This window comes from Callospermophilus lateralis, chromosome 3, assembly GCF_048772815.1.
Source record: "Callospermophilus lateralis isolate mCalLat2 chromosome 3, mCalLat2.hap1, whole genome shotgun sequence".
Taxonomy (NCBI): domain Eukaryota; kingdom Metazoa; phylum Chordata; class Mammalia; order Rodentia; family Sciuridae; genus Callospermophilus; species Callospermophilus lateralis.
In genome coordinates, this window is record NC_135307.1 from 168409492 (window position 1) to 168436937 (window position 27446).

General features: G+C 39.2%; 1 protein-coding gene across 2 annotated transcripts in view; it reads right to left on the bottom strand.

The window, feature by feature from the left end:
• The window catches only part of Shld1 (shieldin complex subunit 1), a 96447-nt gene that overhangs the window by 68000 nt on the left and 1001 nt on the right, over positions 1 to 27446 (bottom strand). The window contains exons 2-4 of one of the 2 annotated variants that reach the window (XM_076848968.2): positions 26070 to 26139; positions 19922 to 20020; positions 18626 to 18807 (exon numbers count right to left, since the gene is read on the bottom strand). In XM_076848968.2, coding sequence (XP_076705083.1) covers positions 18626 to 18806 — 181 coding nt within the window. In that variant the 5' untranslated portion in view covers position 18807; positions 19922 to 20020; positions 26070 to 26139. The remainder of the gene's footprint in view (positions 1 to 18625; positions 18808 to 19921; positions 20021 to 26069; positions 26140 to 27446) is intronic. The other variant, XM_076848969.2, reaches the window with a different exon arrangement.

The following is a 27446-nucleotide window of genomic DNA, read 5'->3' on the forward strand; positions in this document are numbered from 1 at the left end:
AGTGGTGTATGCCTGAAATCCCAGGAACTCAGGAGGCTAAGGTGGGAGAATGAAAAGTTGAAGGCCAGCCTTGGCAACTTCGTGAGACCCTTGGCATCCCTGTAATCTTAGTGGCGTGGAAGGCTGAGGCAGCAACTCCGTGAGACCCTGTCTCTGAATAAAATATATATTTTTAAAAAAGGGCTGGGGATGTGACTCAGTGGTTAGGCATGCCCCCCCAATCCAAAACCAGGTGTTTTTTTTTAAAAAAGGATTATTTGTAAAGACTATATAGGAACACCTTTCAAATACAAATCAAAATATTTTGTAAATGAGAAACATGTCTTGACAAGTACACAAAATTTATGCAATGACAAGTTTATATGAGAATAGGATTACATAATTTGCCTACAATTATATGCAATATTAGCAGAAAATACTGTTGAGGTATTGGTTCCAAGACCAACACCCCCACACCCCTTATGGATACCCAAATCCTCAGGTGCCAAGATCCTTACATAAAATGGCATAGTATTTGCATATAACCTAAGCAATCCTCCCATGTACTTTAAATTATCTCTAGATTACTTATAATACTTAATACAATGTAAATACTATGTTAGTAGTTGTCATATTATTTAGAGAACAATGACAAGAAAAATAAGTCTGTATGTGTTCAGTTCCAACACAATTTAAAAAAATATATATATTTTCAAGCTAGGCACTGTGGCCCATGCCTATAATCCCAGTGGCTCGGGAGGCTGAGGCAGGAGGGTCATGAGTTCAAAGCCAGCCTCAGCAAAAACAAGGTGCTAAGCAACTCAGTGAGACCCTTTCTCTAAATAAAATACAAAATAGGGCTGGGGATGTGGCTCAGTGGTTGAGTGCTCCCTGAGTTCAATCCCTGGTATCAAAAAAAAAAACAAACTTTTTTTCAATCCACAGCTGGTTAAATTCACATATGTGAAACCCACACATACAGAGGGCCAGCTTTAACTAATGGCAAATGCTTGAAAGTATTTCTATAGATACTTTGGGTCAGTGTTAATCAGAATTTCTGAAGTTCTGTCCCAGTACAAATCCTTTATCTATCTACCTACCTATCTATCTATCTATCTATCTGTCTCATTCTAAGCAACATAAAGGAATTTAACCAAGAAGTGCAGACCAGAAACCAATGCTAGCAGCATTACTAGTTATAACGACAGCTAGCCTTTACTATGTGTACCGTGTTGTCTGGGTGTCTCACTGAAAGCAATGAAACAGGCAATATTATCAATCTCATTCTACAGATGAAGAAATTGAGTAAAGCAAAATGTAGCAACTTGCCCAAAGTCAGAAAGCTAATCGGTATAGAATCAAGGGCAAATTCAAGTTCAGACAAAACTGAAAATAAAAATGTGGACTATATTTTGTTTTGTTATGTTAAGTAAGGGGAACATTTAAAACCAAAAGGAAACCAGATGGTGGCAGGAAGCTGAAAGATCACAAGTTCAAGCAACTTAGCAAGACTTTGTCTCAAAATTAAAAGGTGACATGGCTCAGTGATAGAGCACCCTACATTCAATCCCCAGTACTGACATAACTTTCCTATGAATATATGAAAACACAACCAGTTTCACTGTATGTACATCATGTACAACCACAAGAATGGGATCCTAATTAGAATAAGTTATACTCCATGTATATATAATCTGTCAAAATACACTCTACTGTCTTTATCTAAAAAGAACAAATAAAATTTTTAAAAAACAGATATAAACCCTCATATATTTGGTCAAATGATCTTTGACAAGGATGTCAAGACTACTCAATGAAGAAAGGAAATGGTGCTGGGAAACTGGATATCCATATGCAAAAGAATAAAGTTGACCATTTATCTTATACCATTTACCAAAATTAACTCAAAAAAAATTAAAGACCTGGGGCTGGGGTTTTGGCTCAGGGGTAGATCGCTTGTCTAGCATGTGTGAGGCACTGGGTTTGATTCTCAGCACCAAATATAAATAAATTAAATAAAGGTCTGTTGATAACTAAAAGAAAAATATTTTTTTTAAAAAATTAAACACTTAAACAAAAACCCAAAACTATAAAACTCCTAAAAGAAGACATAGGGGGAACCTTCATGATGTTGGAACTGGCAATGATTTCTTGGATATAATACCAAAAGCACAGGCAACAAAAGTAAAACCAGACAAATGGGACCACAAAACTTAACTTTTACATATCAAACGATACAACAGAGCGAAAGGGAGAAAAAAAAATTTTTTTAAGGTGGACACAATATCTTTATTTTTATCTTCATGTGGTGCCAAGAACCAAACCTAGTGCCTCACGCATGCTAGGCGAGCGCACTACCACTTGAGCCACATCCCCAGCTAGGGAGAAAATATTTGCAGGTCGTATATTTGACTGAGGGTTAATAACTAGAATATATAAAGAATTCCTACAATTCAACAATAAAAAAAAATCATATAACTCAGTTTTTTTAAATGGCAAAGGACTTCACCATTAAAAAATAGAAAATAAGTAGTGAGGTGAGGATGTGGAAAAACTGAACTGGGGCGTTGTTTTATAAAACTGGGTTGCATAAATTTGGGGGGAGTTGAGTTATATGTTCTAGATAATAGTCCTTTGTCAGATATGGAATTTGCAAATATTTTCTCCTGATCCATAACTTCTCATTCTTGTCATGTGAGCTTTTACAAAGTAAAAGTCTTTAATTTGAAAAGGCCAGATAAACTAATTTTAGACTACTGTGTTTTTTAGTTTGATCATTTCCATCTGTTTCTTTCTATAACTTACTTCTTTGCAGATTTTGTATTTTTTTTTCATGTTTCAAGAGAATTTATAATTGATTGATGAGGCATTTTTACAGTGGCTGCTGTAAATGCCTTGCCATAGTCCATCAGATTCCTCTCAGTGTTGGCCTCTATGATTGTGTTTTTACACTCAAATTGTGATTTTTCAGTTCTTGGTGTGATGGTGATCTTTGGTTGTACCCTGAACATTTCCAACTGTGTTGTTTACAGAGTATGGGTCCTATTTAAATCCTTTACTTGGGCTGCTAGTCATCCTGTTTAGGTTTAGTACACAGGTCCTAGCCTACTTTTGAGGGATGTAGTTTCAATGACAATTAAATTTTCTGAGTATCTGATGTTTATTTTGGTTCACTTGATTTATCTGGCACATTAGGGTACTGGTGCCACCTGAAGTCATTTATCTAGGTGTGGCCTCCAGGCCTTAGCCTCAAGATCTGGGTATCTCTTAGTGGGGAAAGGAGATCTCAAGCCCCCTGAGAGTGAAGGCTTTCCCAGACCAGGCTGCTTTTTGTGCTGGAGTTCCCTTTGCCTGTGTCCCTGGCTGCCCCACTGTGTGTGGTTAGAGAATAGGAGTCTCAGGTCCTAAAGACAAAGAGACCTGCTAGGCTGGATCATTTGTTGTTTAGAAAAATCCTCTTTTTAAAAATCCTCTGTTTAAAAAAATCCTCTTTTGTGTCTACTAGTCACTAAGGTATCAGTTAGCAGGGGAAGGATGTTTTAGGCCCAGCAGAGGAAAGTGCTTCCCTTGGCCACTGGATCCCCTTGCTGGGTGCTAGGCTTTCTGAGTGATAGGTAGACAGCCATTCAATCCTAGGGAGAAACAAACCTACTGGGACACCTTCTTGTTGTCAGATTGCTGGTCAGGAAGCACAAGGTCTGGGTCACCTTCTTCAGTTGGATAAGAGGACACAGACATCTTGCTGCTATTTTGTTCCTCTAGTCCTAGGGCCCCAAACTAATTCATCTTCTTCTTAAACTCTTTTTTTTTTTTTTTGGGGGGGGGGGTAGGGGCAATGCTAGAAATTGAACCTAGGGCCTCTTACATGCTAATCAACCAGTCTACTACTGAGCTGAATCCCCAGCCCTCACCTTCTTCTTATCATATCTCCTTTGGTTGCCTCTTGCATTTCAAGTTGTTTATAGTTATACTTAGCAGGGAAAAGCAAGGAGTAACAGGTCCTTGCTATTTTGTTGGGTTAGAAGTCCCAAGAGTTTTTAAATTGCATGATTGCCCTTAAATGATATTGTAATTTCATCAAAGAAGGAGAAACTTAAAATTCCTTTGGTCTTATCAAAATAACAACAACAAAACAAACAAACAACAATTTTTTAAAAACCCACAACCTTTACTTTTACTTGGCAAATGTACAAATAAAAATCAGACATCATTATCTATACTTTGCATCCTAGTCTGCAATCAACCAAACAGGATAAATGAAAAGGTCTCTTCAAATCATAGAACACATGCACAGTGAATATACCTAATAGTGGTGACCTTAAGAGAAATTAGCTTCTTAGATTTCAGTGAAGTAAAGTAATCTCTAACAACTTTTAATTTTACCTCTAGTAGGCACAGAACTCTGCAAAGAATAAATGTCAAAGGTCTAACATCTAGTACATTTAAATTCCTTTTCTCTGTAAGGTTCAGGAATGTACAACAAGTAGCCACTAGAGGGCAATAGATGCAAATACTGCCTTATGGCAAGAAAGCCAGGCCCTATCTCCACAGATACTGTTTAGAAATTTTTGACTGAAAACACAGCATATTATTTGAACCAATTTCCCCTAAAACTCTACTTCTAAAATGGTATTGGCCAGTAAGTAACTTCCTTATATTTGTATTTATTTTAAATTCTCTAATATTTTTCAAGATCTTTGTGAAAGAAGATTCTAAATATATACTGAATATATTGTATAAAATATATGCAATATACAATACATATACAATATATAGTATAAAATATATATTGTATAAAATGAATATTTATATAAAATCAGGGGTATAGTGAATAAAAATATGAATATATTGTATAAAAATGGGAACATTTCTATTTTGTTTGATGTTTAGAATTTACTTAAATTTTCACCTCAATTATATATATATATATTTTTTTTTTTTGGCGGAAGTGCCGGGGAATGAACTCAGGGGCACCCAACCACTGAGCCACATCCCCAGCCCTATTTTGTATTGTATTTAGAAACAGGGTCTCACTGAGTTGCTTACTACCTTGCTTTTGCCAAAGCTGGCTTTGGACTCATGATCCTCCTGTCTCAGCCTCCTGAGCCGCAGGGATTACAGGCATGTGCCACCACACCCAGCTTGTATTATTTTTTAATTAGGAAAAAACTCACAGTGCTATGAAATGTGATAAGAATAGTTAAGAAAGTAGGTCTTTTTTAAAAAAGATTTTTTTTAAAGATGGACACAATATCTTTATTTTATTTTATTTATTTTTATGTTTTACTGAGGATCGAACCCAGTGCCTCATATTCGCAAGGCAAGTGCTCTGCCACTGAGCTATAAGCCCAGCCCCAAGAAAGTAGGTTTAATAGCAATCTTTCTGCATATCCTTAAAGCCATAACCTCATACATTGTGACTAGAGAAATTCTGCAGAATAAGTAAATAATCCACTAGGAATATACATACTTTCTTCATGAACAGGAAGTAGAGGAAAATTTTACTCTCAGGAGCACTGTCTCTACTTACAGTTGTTCATTTTCCTATATTATTTTCACAGAAAAAAGTCAGGGGCCAGTTTGGGCTAGTCCAGACTTTCTAAATAAGACTTTTATATAAATAAGAGTTAAACAATTAAGCAGGGCCTAAGTAGGAATATTTAGTTTTTAACTCAAAAAAATTTTTTCATACCATTCTACACAAATACAGCTGAAATTTGCTGATGAAGTTACAAAATGATGAGAAGGCATGTGATAAATGCTACTTATCTATTTTAAAATCTTATCAAATTTCATTTATATATGTTTTTCATTTATTCAGTCCACCAGCCTTTACTGAACACCTATTACACACCAAACACTGTCCCCTTATTCTCTACTCACACACCAGGGTCTAGGTTTGGCAGAAGGCAGTTGTAGGCACTGTGTGATCAGAATTGGCAGAAAGCAAAACATGAATCCTGCCAGTCAAGCATGGGGAACCCAGGAATGAATAAAGCACTTACCCTGAGGAATTATGTTCCAATAAGTTGGGTTTTGTAACTTCAAGTATGTCAGCACCCAGCTATCAAAAACTCCAGGGAACAAAAGGGCAGCCACTCAGAAAAAAAGAGAGCAACTTCAAAGGGCAAAAGGAAGAATAAAAACAGTTCTAGAGCCACAAGCCAGGTGCTGTGGAATATGCCTATAATCCCAGCGACTTGGGAGTCTGAGGCAGGAGGATCACAAGTTCAAGGCTACCCTGGGCAGCTTTAGCAAGATCCTCAGCAACTTAGTGAGGCCCTGTCTCAAAATAAAAAGTAAAAAAGACTAGGGATGTAACTCAGTGTGAAGAGCCCCTGGGTTCAACTCCCATCTCCAAATAAATAAATACAAAGGTTTTGGAGCCAGATGAAAAATTCCTTTTGAGTAGAAAAAGGTTTCATTCATTGCCACAGAGTTCAAATTCCTATTTTCTTCCATAGGTGTTAACAAAAGTTGAATCCTACCTGGTGTGGAACTGAACAGGGAAGGCAATGCCTTCTCTCCAGTTAGTCTGCAAGTTAGAGCTTCTTCCACAGTGGAAAGATTAGAGGTTGAGAGTTCTGTGGACAGTGGACGCAAGGCTGGTCAACTGAGCCAGGAGGCATGATGGCCCCTGAGAGGGTACTGATATCACTTTAAAGATATTCAGAGTGAGCAAAAAAGAGCCAGCAGGGAACTGAAGAGGTATCTGCAAATGTTTTAAAGTTTATTGCTGAATACATAGTACACAAGTATACCCAATGTTTACATTTCTTTAAAGTCCTTCCTTTGAAGTCAGCCTGACCAGACTGTCTCAGTTTTCTACCACTCTTGGGTAATATATTAATATGTAACCAGCCTCTCTAAGGCTCTATTTCCTCATGGGAAAGATAGAAATCATAACAGTATTTACTTCTTGGGAGTGGCTGTAGACTCAAAGGGGACAATGCCTATAAAATGCATTTGGCACAGTCTCCGCAGTGAATGTGTACAATGACTGAGAAATGATCAATCTTTCAATCTTCCCTTAATTACAGATGGTCTTGTTTGTCCTATAGACATGTAACAATGAATTTTTAAACTAGGAGTGGTATCTGTCTGGCTACTGTAATCAAATTGTTTTCTCATATTTTAAAAAGATACAGCTGAATGACAAGTCACAGCTGAGTGACAAGTCACGGGTGAATGTTCACTTGGAGAAGCCTTTGAGGAAAGCTATTGGGTCAGACCATGATGTCACTGCTGTAGACGTGGACTCTACAGATAATTGCCCTGCAGCTGTGACTGGTGATAGAAGCACAACAAACCTGTTTTTCAACTTGGTTAGGATTTCTTTTAAATAAAACTGTAACTGCAGTCAAGGTACACAGAAGTAAACAAGTCTCTCTTTCAGTAGCAGGTGTCCTTGAAATTAAAAAGTGAGGAGCAATGAAAGATGTCACAGATGGAGAGTAGAATTCTTTCTTTTCATTTATTTAGAGAAATACTTTATTAGCAAGTAGTATTCTTGAATTTTTAAAAATAATTCTTATCTAAACTATTACCATCTCCAATGACTGTCTGATGTGAACTACAATTTAGCAGTCTAAAACAGAGAACTGCCAGGTGTGGTGGTGCATGCCTGTAATTCTAGCAACTGGGGGTGCTGAGGCAGGAGAACTGCAAGTTCAAGCCCAGCCTCAACAATTTAGTGAGACCCTAAGCAAACTAGTGAGACTCTGTTTCAAAACAAAATTTTTAAAAAGGCTAAGGATGTGGCTCAGTGGTCAAGTGCCCCTGATTTAAGTCCCCAGCACGAAAGGAAGGAAGGAAGGAAGGAAGGAAGGAAGGAAATTAAATAGAGAACTATATTGTTTTTTACTTAAAAAGGGGGTGGGGGTGGGGGCAGGCATGGTGGTACATGCCTGTAATCCCAGTAGCTTGGGAGGCTGAGGCAGAAGGATCCTGAGTTCAAAGCCAGCCTCAGCAGAAGCAATGTGCTAAGCAACTCAGTGAGACTCTTGTCTCTAAATAAAATACAAAACAGGGCTGGGGATGTGGCTCAGTGGTCGAGTGCCCCTGAGTTCAATCCGTAGTACCGCCCAAAAATGTGGGAGAGATCAGAGTTACATAAATTGTGCACATAGCGAGTTACTCAGGAAATAGGACTTGCCAGTTTGCTGTGACCTTCAGTAATTTTCTTCATTATCCTGAGATTCAGCTTCCACCATGTGGAAAAAGAGAGAATTACTGAAGCTTGGTAGTTCCAAACTCCTTTTGGTCCTGGAAGTTTTTCTCTGGATGAATGCTGGCCTGGAAGCCCACACTGTAAACAAGCTAATACAGATATGCACAGGTGGAGAGTCCAGGTCCCCTACAAGCTTACAACTTTCTTCTAATCCCAAATCTGTATTTCCTAAAGGGCTGTCTAGAGCACCCACCAGGCCAGAAGCTCTAACCGTGTGATGCTCAGTCATATACACTTACGGTTTCTTTCACTACTAGAGCCACACAATTAGGACCCACTATTGTTGCCTTCCACCACCAGCAGGCAATGTGTTCAGAATCCTGTTTTAGGGGATGGGGTTGGAGCTCAGTGGTAGAGCTCTTGCCTCACATGCATAAGGTACTGGATTCGATCCTCAGCACCACATAAAAATAAATAAAGATATTATGTCCATCTACAACTAAAAAATTTAAAAAAAAAAAAGAATCCTGTTTTAGATCTGAAAATTCATTCTAGACAGTTAAATCTGCGTAACTCAACCTGGGGTGGAAGGAAGGAGGAGGAGGAAGGGGAGGAGGAGGAAGGGGAGGAGGAGGAAGGGGGAAGGAGAAGAAAGGGAAGAAGGGGAAGAAGAAATGCACTGCCATACAAAATACCTGAATCTTCCATATAAAACTCACCAATTTAGTATATGATAGGAAATACTCAGTTTTAAGCTCAGTCATGTCTCAAAGAATTGGCTTAATAATTACTGTCCTGTTCTTTCCTTTCTTCATTGCATCTTGGGTCCAGTGTAGAAGATGCTGGATCATTAGCTACTAGATTGGATATCACTGCATATATCTATAAAAAGTTGCCTTTAACATTATTTACATGTCCAAAATATACCCTGATTCCTACTTAAAAACAGCAAAAACATAGCCAGAATATTGTAATTATTAGAAAACTTCTAGACTAAGTTTTTGACTCTTAAGAGCTTATAATTGCTTTTATACAGGAATAGAGTTTTATAGAATTACAAAGAGAAACCATATGAATTATATTTATTCATTTTTAAATATTAAATGCCCTGGATGAAATATCTAAAGATAAAGGTTATAAAGGGCTTTGAAGACTGGGATGTTGACAAATTCAAAAAAAAAAAAAAAAGAACAAAGGGACATTAAGCCATTATTTACTTTAAACTTATAGCCGCCCACCAGCTAGGGTCTTTAATCATCAAAGACTTATTGTGTTTAACATTCAAATCTGCTGCACACATTCAACTAATTTCCCCAACACTGTTCTTGGACAGAAGTTCACGTTTAAGGAAAGGGTTGAGATTTCCTATATCCGTATTGCAATGTCTAAACAACAACTTCAGAGAAACTGTTTGTCCTGTATTAGAATTCACCTTGAGTGCTCTGCAAGACAAAGGTTCCACAGACCCTGATAAGCTATGCCACAGAAGCCACCAGGAGCTTATGAAGCCACAGCAGTATAAACAGGACTGTGCTCCCAGGAAACATTTGTGACCTTGCTTCTGCGTTCACTTTAACCAAGAGTATCTGTGGCTTAACTGGGCTATTCCCATTCTGTATACTCTCCGCTTCCCTGGAGTCCAGCAGCAATGGAGAAAGGGAACACATACCTAACAGGGAGTTCAAGTCCATCTAGTCTTAGAACTAATTGATGGATCCAATTCAGTAGACTCTGGAGTAGATTAGAGTTGATCAGGGAAAAGAGGGCACATTCCAAGGAGAGGAACAAAGACAATGAAATTTGGCTCAGCTTTAAAGCAAGAATTTTGGGTCTGTGTTAGTTAGAAGTTAAATACCTCCAGGGGCCCATATGCAGCTTACATGCACCTACACAAACCTGCCAGTTGCTAAAATACTGCAAAACTGTTATATCAGCAAATATTTTTAATAAATACCTAGACACCAGATTATAAAGAGTCCTGAAAATGAAGCAGAGAAATTTTGATTGGAACTGGCAGTTAAGAAGCAGTACACACATCTTAAAGTAATTTAAACAAAGAATGCAATGGAAGCAGTATCCTAGGAAGACTTTTCTTTTTTTTTTTTTTTTTTTGGCAACAGTGGGTCTTCTGCCTTGTCTCACCAAGAAGGGCAGCTGGGAGGAGTTTCATAATCCCATGCCTGGCTCCAGTGAAAAGTCATTTCCTCCACCAGTACTTCATGAGAAGTGGCTGCCTCATAACTTCAGAAGGATATATGTTTACTAAGACATCTCACAGCCCAACCTTACGCCTTTGCATACCAAAGTGAAATAATCAAGACTTTTGAGGTTTTTCTGACTAATAGCCTGGGATTCTTATCAACCCATTAGTTTCTTGGAAAGTGCTCTTAAGACTCATGTTTCTTACCACTAATAGCCTCCTCCAGGGCATGAACAGTGACATGGTAGTTGGACACATAAGATAAGGAGAGGAAAATATCCATTAAATTTGGCTCCTAAGAGCAGTCCAGTGGGTAGATGGGGTGGAGGGCATGAGCCCGGGCAAGAGGAGCAATCATAAGATGAAGAAGCAGAAAGGAGTAGAACTGGGAGTGTAGCTCAGGGGAACAGCACATGCTTAGCATGCACAAGACCCTGGGTTCAATCTCTAGCACCAAAAATTTAAAAAGTGCAGGCAGCCCCTTCACAAAGCATGGCTGAGAAAGGCAAGGTAGAGGAATGCCACAGCTAGAGATGAAACAGGAAATTCTTTACCAAAGTGAGGCTTAAGCCTGGGTCCACATTACTGTAACCAAGCTTTTGCAGTGTCCCTGCCGCCTCATAAAGCTGAGGCTACTCTTCTCTTGCCTACTACCCTTCAGAGATTAGAAACTGTGACACTGACTCTAACCCTGAAAGTGGGCCCCTACTACCCACTGATAATCCACCTGCATACCATCTGCCACCTGCCTGGGTTTCTGAGTGCTCTCTTGATAGCTTACCTGTTGCAGGGCTATACTCTAAGGTCAGTAGGCTACTTCACCTGACCACCTCACTCTATGCCAACTGTGTGTCTGGTTTGTGACTGGAGATTCTGACAACTGGGATGACCTGGATGAATATTAATAGTGGATTCCTGGCCCATATTTCACCTAGTAGCTGGGAGAGTCACACACTAGGTTCACTCTTAGACCCACCCCCATTCCACTGTAAGCTATCTGCCATACTCTGCCAATTCTTGAGACAGTCAACTATTTAGAGCCAAGCACAGGCAACACAAATGTAGCCAAGAGTATGCCTCACTGAGTGAGTACCAGGGTGGGTACAGACGAATGCAGAGTTACTATGAATGACTATCCAACTGTAAGCTTTGGTATTCACCAATCCCTGAATTATTAATTTCCTAACAACACATAACAGCAAACAAATAAACCAAGAATATCAGATTGGCCTGGGAACCTGAATGTGTTAAGAATCTGAGATAGAACAGTAGCATCAGAACACCACTGGAGATCAATGTAAATAAAGGTCGGCATGCCTCTGAGCAGACAAGAGTCAGAGTTGTCAGAGCAAGGTTAAAATGTTGGCAAAAGTCTGTTGAGGAGCTGCAGGGGAGAGAACACGTAATTACGACTACCAATGAACATGCAGTGATGGGAGAGAAAATAGACTGTGAGTGCAGATGGCAAATGAAAAACCCAGGCCCTTATGCAATTTTGAGAAACTAGAGATGGCAAATTGTCAGATCTAAGTAAATCAGGCTGGGCTATTGGGACAGTGACCACCCTCATATAGTTCAGGGTTGTCCATCTCAAGTTCATTGCTTGGTAATGGTCATATTAACAGTGGTGACCTTTCCTTTCCAGTGATGACCTTTGCAGACAGTCTTTACGACAGAACTAACTTTGTAGACAGAAGCTCTAGGACAAAAATTAATGTCCCCATGCTATGTACACAAAGTTCCCCTTGGGGTAGATAAACCTGAGCATATGTATTTCTGCTTAGGATAAATTATTATTAGAGATGATATTATTAAATAAACAGGTGGCTGGTCTTCCATTTGATTCTAATGTCTGGCTCCCATCATGACTGAAAAAATGCCATCTTTACTTAGTTCTGAGAAAGCTGAGTGAGCTAGTCCGTTTTTTCTTTTTTTTAACACACCTAGTAATCACACATATGAGTAACAAATGGCATAATACACAAAACTAATAGAGAATGGCAGAATGTACAACAAAATCAAAATTGTTTTTAAGTATGAAATCTGAATAAAATACATCAAAAACTTAATTCCTCCTAATCCCAAATGAGTTATTTGCTCTTTCAAGCTAATAAAACTTGCCTAAAATTTTCAGCAGTTCCTTATCTTAGTTGTACCATCCCTTTGGTCATCCCCAAAGTTAGAGATGTAATTTTTTTCCCAACAAAAATGTAATTTAAAACTCTGCCCCAGACAGGCACCATAGCACACATCTGTAATCCCAGAGACTCAGGAGGCTCATTGAGGCCAGCCTCAACAACTTAGTGAGATCCTTAGCAACTCAGTGAGACCCTGTCTCAAAATAAAAAATAAAGAGGGTTGAAATGTAGCTCAGTGGTAAAGCAACCCTGTGTTCAATCCCAGTACCAAAAAGTAAAAATACTGCCTCTGCATTCACCCACCTCTGTCAACTACTTAATGACACTGGACAAGCTTCCTAGCATCTCCAAGCCTGTTTTCTCATTTACAAAAGGTGGATGATTCCCACTTAGTAGGTCTATAATAAGAATTTTAAAAGGGTGCAGGGATGGGCTGGGGAGGTGGCTCAAGCGGTAATGTGCTCGCCTAGCATGCACAGGGTGCTGGGTTCGATCCTCAGCACCACATAAAAATAAAATAAAGATGTTGTGTCCACCAAAAACTAAAAACTAAAAAAAAAAAAAAAAAGGGTGCAGGAAAGGGTGCAGGGCGCAGTGGCACACACCTGACATCCCAGCACCTGGGGAAACTGAGGCAGGAGGCTCACCAAGTTTAAAGCCAGCCTTGGCAACTTAGTGAGGCCCTAAGCAACTTAGCAAGACCCTGTCTCGACAAAAAATAAAAATGGGCTGGGATGTGGCTCAGAGGTTGAGTGCTCTTGGGTTTATCAAATATGTAGCACTGAGTTGGAAATACAAAACTACTTACTACTTAGAGGTAGTAGGGTCTTGATAACTGAAAGTGATAATTGTTAATGGACTCTAAAACATCCAGTGTCTAGAATGCAGAGAAAATTATTATATATAGAATCTTCCTTGCTGAGGCAGGAGGATCACAAGTTCAAAGCCAGTCTCATCAACTTAGTGAAGCCCTAAGCAACTTAGTGAGACCCTGTCTCTAAATTAACAACAAAAAAAAAAATTAAAAATGGTTGGATAGGAGTGGTTAAACACTCCTGGGTTCAACCCCTGGTACAAATAAATAGGTCTGGAGATGTAGCTCAGTGGTAAAATACCCTGGGTTCAATACCCAGTACCAAAAAAAAAAAAAAAAAAAAAAAAAAACTATACTAAATATGCTGTAAAGAATAGAGACCACCTCTGCTTGGATGATCAGTGAAGTAGAATGATTCTACCTAGATCAGACATAGTGGTGTACCCCTGTAATCCCAGCTACTCAAGAATGATCCCACCTTGAAAGATCAAGTTGGAGGATGGGCAGAGAGAGAAGAGTGAGAATATGTGGGGTGGAAAATATAGAAGGCCTTTTGAAGACACCAGAAAGGCCATTCTCTGCAAATATGTCTTCTACCTGACTCTTGATTCCTGAAATCTAACCATTCTTTTAGGTTAAGGTTAGATACTCATCAATAAACACATGCCTGGAAAAGCTAGCACTTGAAGCCATAGTCAGCCCTTTGTATTTTATTCTGAATAAGTTGAGAAACTTTAATAAGAGACACATGAAGGCACTGGTCACCTAGAGATGGGGAGAAGGCTCAAGCAGGGAGAAGGAAAGTAAGAACCAGGATTCCAAAGGACGTAGGCAGAGTGACTCACCTATTTGAGGAGCATACATTAGATAAGTTTTCTATGTTGACAAAGCGGTATAGAGTTTATACTATGGCAGCATGCTTCATGACTCACTCTGTCCATATTAAAATGGCCCACAGTTCTGTTTCATATCTACTGCAGCCACGAGTCTTGACTTCTAGGAGGTAGAGAAAACCTGATAACCTCCTCTTCTAACACAGATCATACTAGGGGACTAAGTCAGGCTTCACATAATTCAGTGCTGCATATGATTCTCTTTCATTCTACATGAAACTTCCCTAAGTTATCCACACCATCCTAAACTATGTAAAGGGGTTGAAAAGAATGGAAACTTTTTGCTGTGAACAACTTCAGCACTAAATCTGTATACCTGTTATACCTGTCTCTGTCTCTCTCTTTTTTTTTTTTTTTTTTGGTAGTACTGGGGATTGAACCCAGGGGTGCTCTACCACTAAGTGACATCCCCAGCCCTTTTTGTTTTGAACCACAGTCTTGATAAATTGCTTAGGGCCTCACTAAATTGCTCAGGCTGGCCTCAAACTTGTGATCCTCTTTTCTCACCCTTGCAAGTTGCTGGGATTACAGGCGTGTACCACTGCACCCACCTAGGCCTATCTCTTAATGATATAATAATAGCAGTTAAAATTTTCTTATTTATTCCTCATATAAGTATTTATTGAGTATCTGCTATTCTAGAATTTATATCCTAATGGGAAGAGACAAACAAATAAGTTAATAATCAAATATATAGGCTGCAATGGTAGTAAGTGCTATAGAAAACAATAAAACCAGGAAGGAGAGTCAGTGGTGGGGAAAGGTGATCTAAGACGCTTTTGCTCTGAATTAAATGAGAAGCCACAGGGGCTTTGTATTGAGGACTAGCATGATCTCACTCACACACACACACACACACACACACACACGTATATATATGTATATAAACACAAGTTTGTGCTGGGTATGGTAGCACAAGTCTATAATTTTAGCAGGTAATAAGGCTGTGGCAGGAGGACCACAAGTTCAAGGAACTGTGATTGGGCAGAGTTGGGGGAGAGGCATAGCAGCAGGAAAGATGGTGGAATAAGACGGACATCATTACCCTAGGTACATGTATGACTGCACATATGGTGTGACGCTACATTATGTACAACCAGAGAAATGAAAAGTTGTGCTGCAATTGTATACAATGAATAAAATGCATTCTGCTGTCATATATATCTAATTAGAATAAATAAATAATTTTTTTTAAAAAAAGTGGGGAGGGCAAAGGCTGTTTAGATTCTAGATTTATTTTAATGGTAGAATAGAATAGGACGTAAGGTTTAAGAGGAAAAAAGAAGTAGACGTTATGTTAACTCCTAGGTTTTATGGCTAAGTTTAAAGAAGGATGAAAATCCTTTTCTGAGCAGGTGAATATGTATGTGTGTTCAGAAGGGGTTGGGAAGGAGGCAGATGAATTATTAATTTGGTTTAGGATATGTCAGATTTAATGAGTCTAAGTAGAACAAGATGAAGACATCAAGTTTGCAGATGGTCTAAATGTCTAAGCTGGAGACAGGAATTCAGAATGGAGCAAGGTACCAAGGGCATCTAAGGACCCCAGCCTAGATAAGATCCCTCAGGGAGTGAGTGATGCTAACAAGAGGAACGCTCTGAGGTCTCAGCCTGGGGTTTTCCATCATTAAATGCTGGAGAGATAAGAAAGAAGAAATTGGCAAAGGAGACTGGAAACAACCAGAAAAGTATTAAGAAAACCAGGAGACAAGAAGAAAAAACTCAAAGAAGGAAAAAGTCAACTGTATAAGCCCTGCTAATGCATTGAAAGGATAAGGCCTAAAATGTGACCAAAGAATTTTAAAATGTGGAGATCAATGGTGACCCTGACAAGAGCTATTTCTATAGAAGACTTGGGATAAAAGCCAGGCTGGAGGGTTTAGGAAGGAACTGGGAGGAGAGGAATTGGAGACTGCAGGTATAGATAAGATCTTTTGAGAGTCTACAGAGAACAAAGAAATAAGACTATAACAAGAGAGAGATTTAGGGTCAAGGATGAGTATTTTTTAAAAGATGGGAGATGTTGTTATCAGATTTTGCAATGCTGTGACCAAAACACCCAACACGAACAACTTGGAAGAGGAAAAGTGTGTTTGGGGCTCAGGATTTCAAGAAATCTTAGCCCATATTCAGATGACTCCATTGCTGTGGGCCCAAGGTGAGACAGCACCTCATGGGGGAAGAGCCAGCAAAGGAAAACTGCTCAGCTCATGAAACAGAGAGAGGGAGAGAAAGGGCCACAAGAAAGATGCACCCTTCCAAGGCCCAACCCCAGTGACCCACCTCCTCCGGCCACACCCCACCTGCCTACATTACTACCCAGTCTGTTCAAGCTAAAATGAAACAGATTAGGTTATAGCTCTCCCAATCTGATCATGTCACCTCATTCCTGCATTAACGGGAGTTTTGGGGGGCACCTCATCACCAAACCATAAAACCTGGTACTTTATGGAGGCTAAGCATAACGGTTATGCAGTACTTTATATGGAATAGAGTCATTGCCCTGAAGTATTTCAATAGGCCAACATTTCTAAAGTTCTGTTCAATTACATCCATTAACTTGTAGGAAAATCTGTTATCAGAGATGATTAACAAAATCAGTTTTAGAGGTTTAAAGTAGAAACAGTAGTACAGAAGGAGGAAGACAGAAGGTTAAAGGAAATAAGATGAAGCCAATTCTTGATCAGGAATTAAATTAAATAGGAGGCTTACTGATCCTTATTCTCTATATCAGAACAGAATCACAAGGGAGTTTAAAATTCTTTTCATAGAATACTTCAGGACGATGACAAGCACATGTGCTATAGTTTGGATCTTAAATAGCCCTCAAAGGCCCGTGTGGTAAATAAAGGCTTGGTCTCAGCTTGGTGCTGTGGGGAGATGGCGGAAACCTTAGGAAGTCAGGAGTAGTAAGAGGTCTTTAGGTCATAGAGGGCATGCCCTGAGGACAGTAGGACCCCAGCCTCTTCTTTCTTCTCTCTCTTTCACTATCTGGTTATGAGGTGAGCAGTTTTGCCCTGTCACATACTCCCATCCTGATATACTATGCTCCCCAACCACTCACTAGAGGCTTAAAAGCAATAGGTGCACCCAATCGTGAACTGGAACCTTTAAACTCTCTAAAACCATGAGTTAACCCTTTTCTCTTTATCATTGATTAACTCAGGTATTTTTCTATGGCAATAGAAAGCTAATAATACACATAGCCTTGTGACTATCATCAATGAATTCATCACAAAAGCCATACATTTTCTTCATATCCAATGAATTCTCTTTAAAAATAGATATTTTAGCCAGGTGCAATGGAACATGCCTGTAATTCAGGCAGTTTGTGAGTTGAAGCAGGAGAATTGCAAGTTTGAGGCCAGCCTTAGCAATTTAGTGAGACCCTGTCTCAAAAAATAAAAAGAACTAGGGAAGTGGCCCAGTGGTAGAGCATCCCTGGGTTTAATCTCCAGTACCAGAAATAACTAATTAATCAAAAATAATATATTTTAATTTCTTAATAACAGCAATAACAAAAACAACATAGTATGAGCACCCATATGCAGCAGACACCATGGTAAGTACTTTACATTATTCCTTGAGTCAAACCTTATTCCACGAGCATCTGATTACCATTTTATAGAGGACTGTGAACTCAGAGGAATCAAGAAAAATACCCCAAGTCACATAGCAGTAGGCAGTAAAGCTGAACTTGGCAGGTCTGCACACCTTCAGGGTTGGATAATGAATAAAGATGAGCTTTCAACTAGAGATGGTCAGGGAATTATCATTAAGCTTAAAATAGACTTTTTGACAATTCAGTCAGAATCAGGGAAACTTATAGAAAAGTTGTTATTCAAATACAGTGTAGCTCAAAATACACTCCACTGTCAAACAAAAACAACATAGTATGAGCACCCATATGCAGCAGACAAAACAACAAAACAATAAAATAAATACATATTTTTTAAAAAAATCAAGAGTAGCTGGGGGTGTATCTCAGTGGTAAGAACTTGCCTAGTTTTTATTCACAAGGCCTGGGTTTGATCCCCAGCACCATACATACACAAAAAAAGATTAAGTCCAGAATACACTTCACTATAGGAATAACAGTCTATATTACTAATGGTAACACATTAAAAAAAAAAAAATTCCACTCTCTCCCTCTTGAACTAAGTGTTTGTCTCTGAGTGCATTTGGATGGAGATCAGAAAGGGACCCAAGATTAAAAAGAACTCCAGGAAACACCTACTCCTTATTGTTACATCGGGGAGGCTGTCCTTTGAAGTCTCTCCCTACAGCTTTGCTTGGGTTATGATGTTTTTCTACGTAGGACAATAAATCATTTCTCTGAGATCTGCTACTGGAAGAAGGAGAAAACAATCACACACCAGTGTATCTGCTAAATTGTTTTTATGTTAGTTTGTTTTAAACTGTGCTTATTACCTGGATCCACATCAGAAGAGCAAGAAAAAGAATGGCATTCCACAGAACTAAGAGCCTCGCTGTTGGCCTCCTGGCTGGGTCTCTGCAGCACATAGTCTCTTATGTCGCTTGCTGACGGTAAGTCCAAAGCACAACTCTCTCCTGACTGGCTGCCTGGACTGGCTTCCTGGGCTGCCATCATCCTAAGGAAAAAAATAACAATTCAACACAAAAGGCACTAATAGCAGAAGCCTTCATTAGAGCCATTGCTTGAAGAATCTTAAAGTCAAACAACAGTAAAACCAGAATAATCTCTTTTCGCCTGTTATTAATGGTCTTCCTTGTTTTTGCTTCAGACCCACCATTTGTTTACCATGTTTTTGTCATCATGGGAAAGAAACACTCTCAGTAAAAGACACCATGAATCATTTCAGCTAGAAAACAGGCTATATACTTGAAAATGGGAAAGGTTCAATCACAAACCACTTCACCACTGAAATACTATACAGGACTGATTCAAGGGCCACAAGAATATTTGACAGCTGGGTGCAGTGAGGCATGCCTATAATTCCAGCAGCTTGAACAGCTGAAACAGAAGGATCACAAGTTCAAAGCCAGCCTCAGCAAATTAGCCAGGCCCTAAGCAACTTAGTGAGACCCTGTCTCAAAATAAAATATAAAAGGGCTAGGGATAGCTCAGTGGTAAAGCACCCCTGGGTTCAATCCCCAGTACCTTAAAATATTTTTAAAAAGAATTCTTTGATGAGGAGAAATGTTCATAATATAGTAAATATGGAAAGGTTTTAAAGTTTGATCTGAATTTTATAAAACAAAATATTGCGTGTGTGTGTGTGTGTGTGTGTGTGTGTGTGTCTGTGTGTGTGATAAAGAGATGTAAAGCTAGGGGCAAAAAGTCCAGAAGGATATATTACAAATTAAGTGCAATGCCATGAAGGCAATTTGCATGCTCCCCTGTGGCTTATTCAAACATGCAGTCAGTCAGTTAGTTAGCATATCAGGCTTGGTGCCAAGCATGGAGGATACAAAAGGTGAATTTAACAGACACTTCTCTCAAGGAGCTCATAGTTTGGGGTGATCCAAGCACAGAGACTTATTGTGTTAACATAGTGAGTCAAGGCAGAGCAGGCCCAGAAGGGGGCCATAGTCTCTCTGGAAGAACTTACCACCACCATGGGGCAGGCCAGGCTATGGCTGTGATCAGAAGCAAGCATGAACTCAAAAAGAACCAGTCTGGACAACCACATGTGACATGGGGTATTGGGAGTTTCAAGGGAGAGATAAGTATTGATCACTCACCGAGTGGGTAGGGACAAACACCGTTGTCTCAGCTGAATTGTCAAGGAGCCCTCCTCCTCCTGGTATTGTGGTAAGGCCTTGCTGCTGTCAGCCAGCAACCTGGAATACAAAAACTTTCTGAGCTCTTGAGGCTTTGAAGGTGAATTGTTGGATTCAGTATTTAGCATTTCTTGTGTTCCATACCACTCCTAGTCTATGTTTACTTGTGGGGCACTGGATTCTTACTAGAGGGCTCTCTGCAGTGTGCCCAGCCCAGTCTACCTCTCTATGAAATAAATACAGGCCTGGGCAGATCCTGGACCTTTGCTACTCTCTGCCCCATAAGCTGCTATCATCAATAAATTTTATTATGTCCAGTACCAGGTGTCATGAATGCTACCAGCTATCTTGAATCATGCAGAGAATTTATGTAGTCATACTATTCATGTTTGGTAGCTGGACAGCAGATGGATTGAGATTTAAGCCTGCTTAATTATGGTAGCAGGCAATCTTGTAATAGGAAATCATTCACCCATACAGACCAGGTGAGAAGAAAACCATGTGAACCAGGTCAGAGCCTTACAGGTCAAGAACAGGAGGGAGATTAAGAATACATTTAAGCCAGGCGTGGTGATTGAAGCCTGTAATCCCAGCAGCTTGGGAGGCTGAGGCAGGAGGATCACAAGTTTAAAGCCAGCCTCAACAATTTAGTGGGGCCTTAAGCAACTTGATGTGGCTTAGTAGTTAAGCACCTCAGGGTTTAATCCCTGGTACAGAAAAAAAAAAAAAAAAAAGAATCAATCTTAGAATAGAACTTAATAACTGAATGAACAGAGAGGTTAAAGAGAAACTGAGTTAATGAGGAGAGACAATTTCAGTGGCTGGTTTTATTATCAACTGAATTAGGTTCAGGCTGGGAGGATGCAGTGTCCAATTGAGGCATATTACACTGCTATTAAAAATGAAAATAAGGACCTGGGGAAGTAGCTCTAGGGCAGAACATTCACCTAGCATGAGCCCTGAGTTCAGTCCCCAACTCGGGACATGGGGCAGGGCTGTTAATCAGTACTTAAAAGATCTCAAAGACATGTTTGAATAAAAGAAGCAATTTCAGAATAATGTGAGCTGCCGTGACACGTGACTAAATCAGTCAGGGTGACTCCAGGTGAACTGGGCTGGCACGAAATAATCACACAAACAAAATACCTTTTTCTTTGGGTTCAATGATGGTTTCTCAGCCACAGCACCCAAAAGTGGGGCAAGACAGGCAAGAAAAAAAAACAAAAAACAAAAAACGGAGGAGCAGATTCTGAAGCTCTTTTATTGAGGGGAAGAAACTTAAGAAAGTTCCACCCCAAATAAGGCATTATTATGTTTCTGAGGATTGAGTCTAGCTTTGGGATGTCTTTAGGTCAACAGATTGACCGACATCTTGGGAGGCCACGCCCATCTCACTGGGTAACGCCCACTCCGGAGCTGCAACTCTTGCCCAGCAGGGGCAAACCCACATGCATTGCATGTACCCCTTTACTACAGACTTAAAGAGGTGCTTAGCTCCGGTTCAGGGCAGCCCCAACAGTGAGCAGCATAATAAGAGTACTTGACATTTACTGAGTGCTTGTTAGATTCCAACCATAGTCCTTAGAGCTTCATCTGCAATAAACTTACAAGGCAAGTAATCCTATTATTACCCTCATTTACAGCCAGACTTAGAAAGCAGCTACACTAGCATGAGCCCTGCTTGCAGGCACAGCCCCAACGCTGTAGCCTAAACTCCACGTGACAGCAAAAACAGGAAGCATACAGAAACAAATCAACACTGAAACCTGGGGAGATCCTTCTTGTTTGAGGACACCCGGCCACCTAGTCATGTGCTGTTGTGGACATGCCTTCACTCAGAGAGGGAGCCAACATATCAGCTGATTTCTCCTGAACCCAGTGGAATGATCAAGGTTCCCAAAGAAGCCAGAATGTCCTGTCTATTCACACGTGCTGTATTAGTCAACCAACTCTGAAGTTTCAGCAAACATCTCTGCGGCAGGCACCTTTGGCTCCCCCTTCTTCTCCAGTTATCTAACACTCTGCTCTGTAGACTTCCAGAAAGGCACAAACAGGTCATTGAATGATACTGGCATATCCTGCCTGCTTTCAAAGGTGCCTTGAGTATACAATCAGTGACTTGAAAAATTGTGCTCATTATGTTTAATATGAAATGAATTGCATTCTGCCATTGTGTATAATAAATTAGAATAATTTAATTAAAAAATGACAAAAATATAACCAAAAGGTTTAAAAAAAAAAAAAGTTGCCTTGAGTAAACCATCACCTGAGAGTATGATGAAATAAAAGGAATCAGCCAGGCATAGTGGCACATGCCTATAATCCCAGTGACTCTGGGGGGAGGGGATGGGCTGAAGCAGGAGGACAGCAAATTCAAGGTCAGCCTCAGCAATTTAGCAAAATCCTTCCCAATTTAGCAAGACCCTATCTCAAAGTAAAAATAAAAGTAGCTTGGTGGTAAAGCACCCCTGAGCCAAAAAGTAAAGACAAAGAAAAGGAATCCTTTCTGCAACAATTAGCACAGTGATGTGATATCTATTCTTTGCTTTTAGAAACGCTTACATTAAAAGCCAAATATAGCCAAGCACAGTGGCATATAATATATATAATATAACCACTTGTAATCCCAGCAGATCAGGGAGGCTGAGACAGGAGGATCGAAAGTTCAGATCTAGGCTCAGCAACAGTGAGGCACTAAGCTGCTCAGTGAGACCCAGTCTCTAAATAAAACACAAAATAGGGCTGGGGATGTGGCTCAGTGATTAAGTGCCTCTGATTCAATCCTTGGTACCCACCCCCCACCGTCAAAAAAGCCAAATAAAAACAAACTGGCACTGGCCCCCCAAAAGAGGAGGAAAAGTCTGCTGAAAGGTAAATACTTTTAAATGCAAAAAAAGTATCTGTGCATCTTCTTCTTCTAAATATATTGTTTGGGAAGCAGTGTATATATACACAGGAAAAAGCAAGCAGTGAGACAGATGAGCCCCTTCCTGTAGTCTGAAAACAGCCTGATAACAAGAAGGATACAATGATTATCCTTGGACCAAAACTTTTTCCCCTCAGGGCTGGGTATCAAACCCAGGGCCTTGCACATGCTAGGCAAATGTTCTACCATTGAGCTAATCCCCAGCTCAGCCCTTTCTCACCCAAATCTTTTGATATGGTTCAACTTCTCCCAGCAGGAATACTTATCTTTCACTCTTAAAACTTCCCACCAGGCACAGTGGCACCCACCTGTAATCCCAGCAAGGCAGGAGGATCTTGAGTTCAAAGCCAGCCTCAGCAACTTAGTGAGGCCCTAGGCAACTCAGTGAGACCCTGTCTCTAAATAAAATATATTTAAAAAAAAAAAAAAAAAAAGGCTGGGGATGTGGCTCAGTGGTTAAGAGCCTCTGGGTTCAATACCCAGTACCATGAAAAGAAAAAAAAAAAAAACTTCCCTAATTACACAATCTAAATAAATATTATTTTTCAATACTAGAAGTCTACTTTGTCCTGGAGTTGGGCATAAGAAGTCCCTAATTACATAAAAGCCTATTTACCAGAAGAAAGCAGCCACTATTCTATTACTTTATAGATTCTTACAACCTACAAACACAAGTTCACAAGGTCCACATACAAGAAGTGTTTTAACTTGACTTACATTTTTTTTCAATTAAGTCACTTCCCTCCCAATATTTTTAGGTACTGGGGAACCCAAGGATGCCTTCCACTGAGCTACATCCCCACCATTATTTTGTTGTTGTTGGTGGTGGTGGTACTGGGAATTGAACCCAGGGGCGCTTAACCACTGAATCACATCCCTAGCCCTTTTTATCATTTTGAGACAGGTCCTAAGCTAAATTGCTTAGGGTCTCCCTAAATTGCTGAAGCTGGTCTTGAACTCGTGATCCTCCTGTTTCAGCTTTCTGAGCCACTAGGATTACAGCCTATGCCACCTCATCCGGCCACTCCTAATATTTTGCATGAAAATTTTCAAACTTAAAGCATAGTGGGAAGGGATGGGGATATGACTCAGTGGTAGAGTATTTGCTTAGCAACAAGACCCTGAGTATTTCAATCCCCAGAAACACACACATGCACACAAAGTAGAAAGAATTATACAATGAACAACCATAAAGCAAACACCTAAATTCCCTCATATTTTATTATAATTTATTTCATAACTACCCATCTTTTCAACTCTATTCATTCATCAATCCATCTTATTTTAATAGATATTTTCATTGAATCTTAAAATAATGGAATTTGAGCTGGCATGTAAAATGATCAATTTGAATTTTCTTTTTTTTTGATTTAATTTAATTTTATTTATTTATTTTTGAGAGAGAGAGAGAGAGAGAGAGAGAGAGAGAGAGAGAATTTTTGTGTGGTGCTGAGGATCAAACCCGGGCCGCACGCATGCCAGGCAAGCGCGCTACCGCTTGAGCCACATCTCCAGCCCACAAATTTGAATTTTCAAATGCTCACTCTTAGCATTTGAAAATGTTTAGGATGTCAGGAAGATCCTAAACATCCCTGGAGTTTGAGAATCAGGCTCAAGCCCTCATGTCACTGTTTAACTGTGTCACCTGTGGCAACTTTTCCTCAGTTTGCTCATTTAAAGTATTATTATCATAGATAATATGGTCATATTTGTTAATCTTCTCTCTCTCTCTCTCTCTCTCTCTCTATATATATATATATATAGTTATATACCTACATATACATATATAGATAGAAAGATATATATACATATATGTACTGATAGATACATATATAGAGATAGATACATATATAAATATAGATACATATGGGGAAGTTAACAAATATGACTATATTATGTGTGATAATAATAATACTTTATTGTTATTATCATATATGGGGGGAAGGGAGGAAGAAAGATAAAGTAAATAGAGCAAATGTAGACAATTAGCAAATTTGGAAAATGTTGTTTGGGAATTCCTTGAAAATTTTATTTTTCTTTTGTAGTGCTGAAAGTGAACCCAGAGCCTCACACAGCTAGGCAAGCACTCTACCTCTGAACTATGCCCCCAGGCATAGTTAAGGTATAAAAGTGTGTGTGTGTGTATGTGTGTGTGTGTGTGTGTGTGTGTGTATAAGTTGTTGTTGGATGTGGTAGCACACATCTGTAATACCAGCAACTCAGGAAGCTGAGGCAGGAGAATGCCAAATTCAAAGTCTTTCTCTTGGTTGTTCTCCCACCTTGTTGCCTGTTCCTATTCTCCAAAGCTCTCTCCTTTCCTTTCCTCCTCTGGGACAGTAATGACCATGAGAAAATTTCTCTCTAGCCCAATCCTCCTTGCATGTCGGGCCCCCTCTCCTTCCCTGCTTCAGGCATAATGGCTTTCCTTCAGGTTCTCCCATACGTCCTGCTTCTTCCCCCTACACTTCAGGAGTTCATCTTCCTCTCCTGTATTATGCTTCTAAAAACTGGAAGAGAGCCAGGAATAGTGCCACAGGACTGTAATTCCAGCAACTTGGGAGCCTAGGCAGCAGGATCATAAATTCAAGGGCCAGCCTAGGCAACTTAGGGAGACCCTGTTTCAAGAAAAAGATTAGGGATGGGGATAGAGCGCAGTTGTACAGTGCCCCTGGGTTCAATTCCAAGTACTGAATGAATGAATGAATGAATAAATAAATAAATAAGACAAAAAGAGGGAATATTTTCTCTTCCCCTCCCCTCAATATTGGGGTTTGAACCCAGGGTCCTTTACCACTGAGAGACATCCAGCCTTTTTCATTTTTTGAGTCAGAGTTTTGCTGAGTTGCCCAGACTGGCCTGGAAATGGACCATTCTCCTACCTCAGCATCCCAAGTAGCTGGGATTACAATGATATAGTCAAGGGCTCTATGCATCCAAATTACACTGACATCAAAAGTGGGAAAAAAAGACATCATAAGAAAACTACCAATGAGAATTCATACCCCATTTGAATCAAATGTATGATATGTCAAGATCATTGTATTGTCTCGAGCAACTAATTAAAAAAAAAAAAAAAAAGAAAAGAAAACTACCAACTGATATTATGAACAACAGCACAAAAATCCTCCATAGAATACTAGCAAACCTGGGCTGGGGATGTGGCTCAAGCAGTAGCGTGCTCACCTGGCATGCGTGCGGCCCGGGTTTGATCCTCAGCACCACATACAAACAAAGATGTTGTGTCTGCCGAAAACTAAAAAACAATAAATAAAAAATTCTCTCTCTCTCTCTCTTTAAAAAAAAAAAGAATACTAGCAAACCAAATCTAGCAAAATATAAAAAGGATTACACTCCGGGGACTGAGGGTATAATTCAGTGGTTGAGTTGTACTTAGCAGGCACAAGGCCCTGGGTTTAATAATCACCACCTCAAAAGAAAAGAAAAATAGAAAGAATTATTTATTTATTTATTCCACAAGTAAGTGGAATCCTAGGAACTCAAAATTGTTTTCATATCTGAAAATCAATGTAATACACTATATTAGAAGAATAAGGTATAAAACCAACACACACACACACACACACACACACAAAAAAAAAAAAAAAAAAACAAACTTTCAACAAAGTCAAACACCCTTTCCTTATCAAAGCCCTCAACAAAATAGGCATAGAAGGGAACCCCCTCAGCCTTATAAATGATGTTCTTGAAAACATATAGTTAACATACTACTTTATGGTAAAAGACTAAATTATGTCCTCCTAAGAGCAAGAACAAGATAAGGGTGTCTGCTCTCATCATTTCTATTCAACACTGTACTAGAAGCTTAAACCTGAACAATCAAACAAAAAAAATAAAACATGAGGCATTCAGATTGCAAAGTGAGCAGCAAAACTCTTACCAGTAAAAGACATAATCTTATGTATAGAAAACCCTAAGGATCTGCTTTTTTAAAAAACTAGAATTAAATAAAGTTACAGGATACAAGATCAATATAGAAAAATCATTTGCATTTATATACATTAGCAATAAACATCTGAAAATGAAACTAAGCACATTTCCACTTATAATAGTATAAAAAGAAAAAAGAAAAACATATTAAATTAGTATAAAAAGAAAAAATAGAAACATTAAATAAGTGTAAGGCACATTATAACCTATATTTTAAATGCTGAAAGAAATTAAATAGCTGAAGGAAGGGAAAGACATACCATGTTCATGGACCAGAACACTTAATATTTTAAGATCAGAAGACTTAATATTTTAATATTACCCAACTGACCTAAAAGTCAGCACAATTTCTATCAATATTCCAGCTGGCTATTTTGCAAACATTGACAAAATTGTTCCAAAATTCATATGAAAATGCAAGGAATTCAAAATAGTCAAAACAATCTTGAAAAGGAAAAACAAAGTTGGAAGACTCATATTTTCTGATTTCAAAACTTACTAAAAATATATATTAGTCAAGGGTGTGTAGTACTAGCAGAAGGACAGACATACAGATCAATGGAACAGAACTGCAAGTTCAAGAGTAAAACCATACATTTATGGGCAATAGAT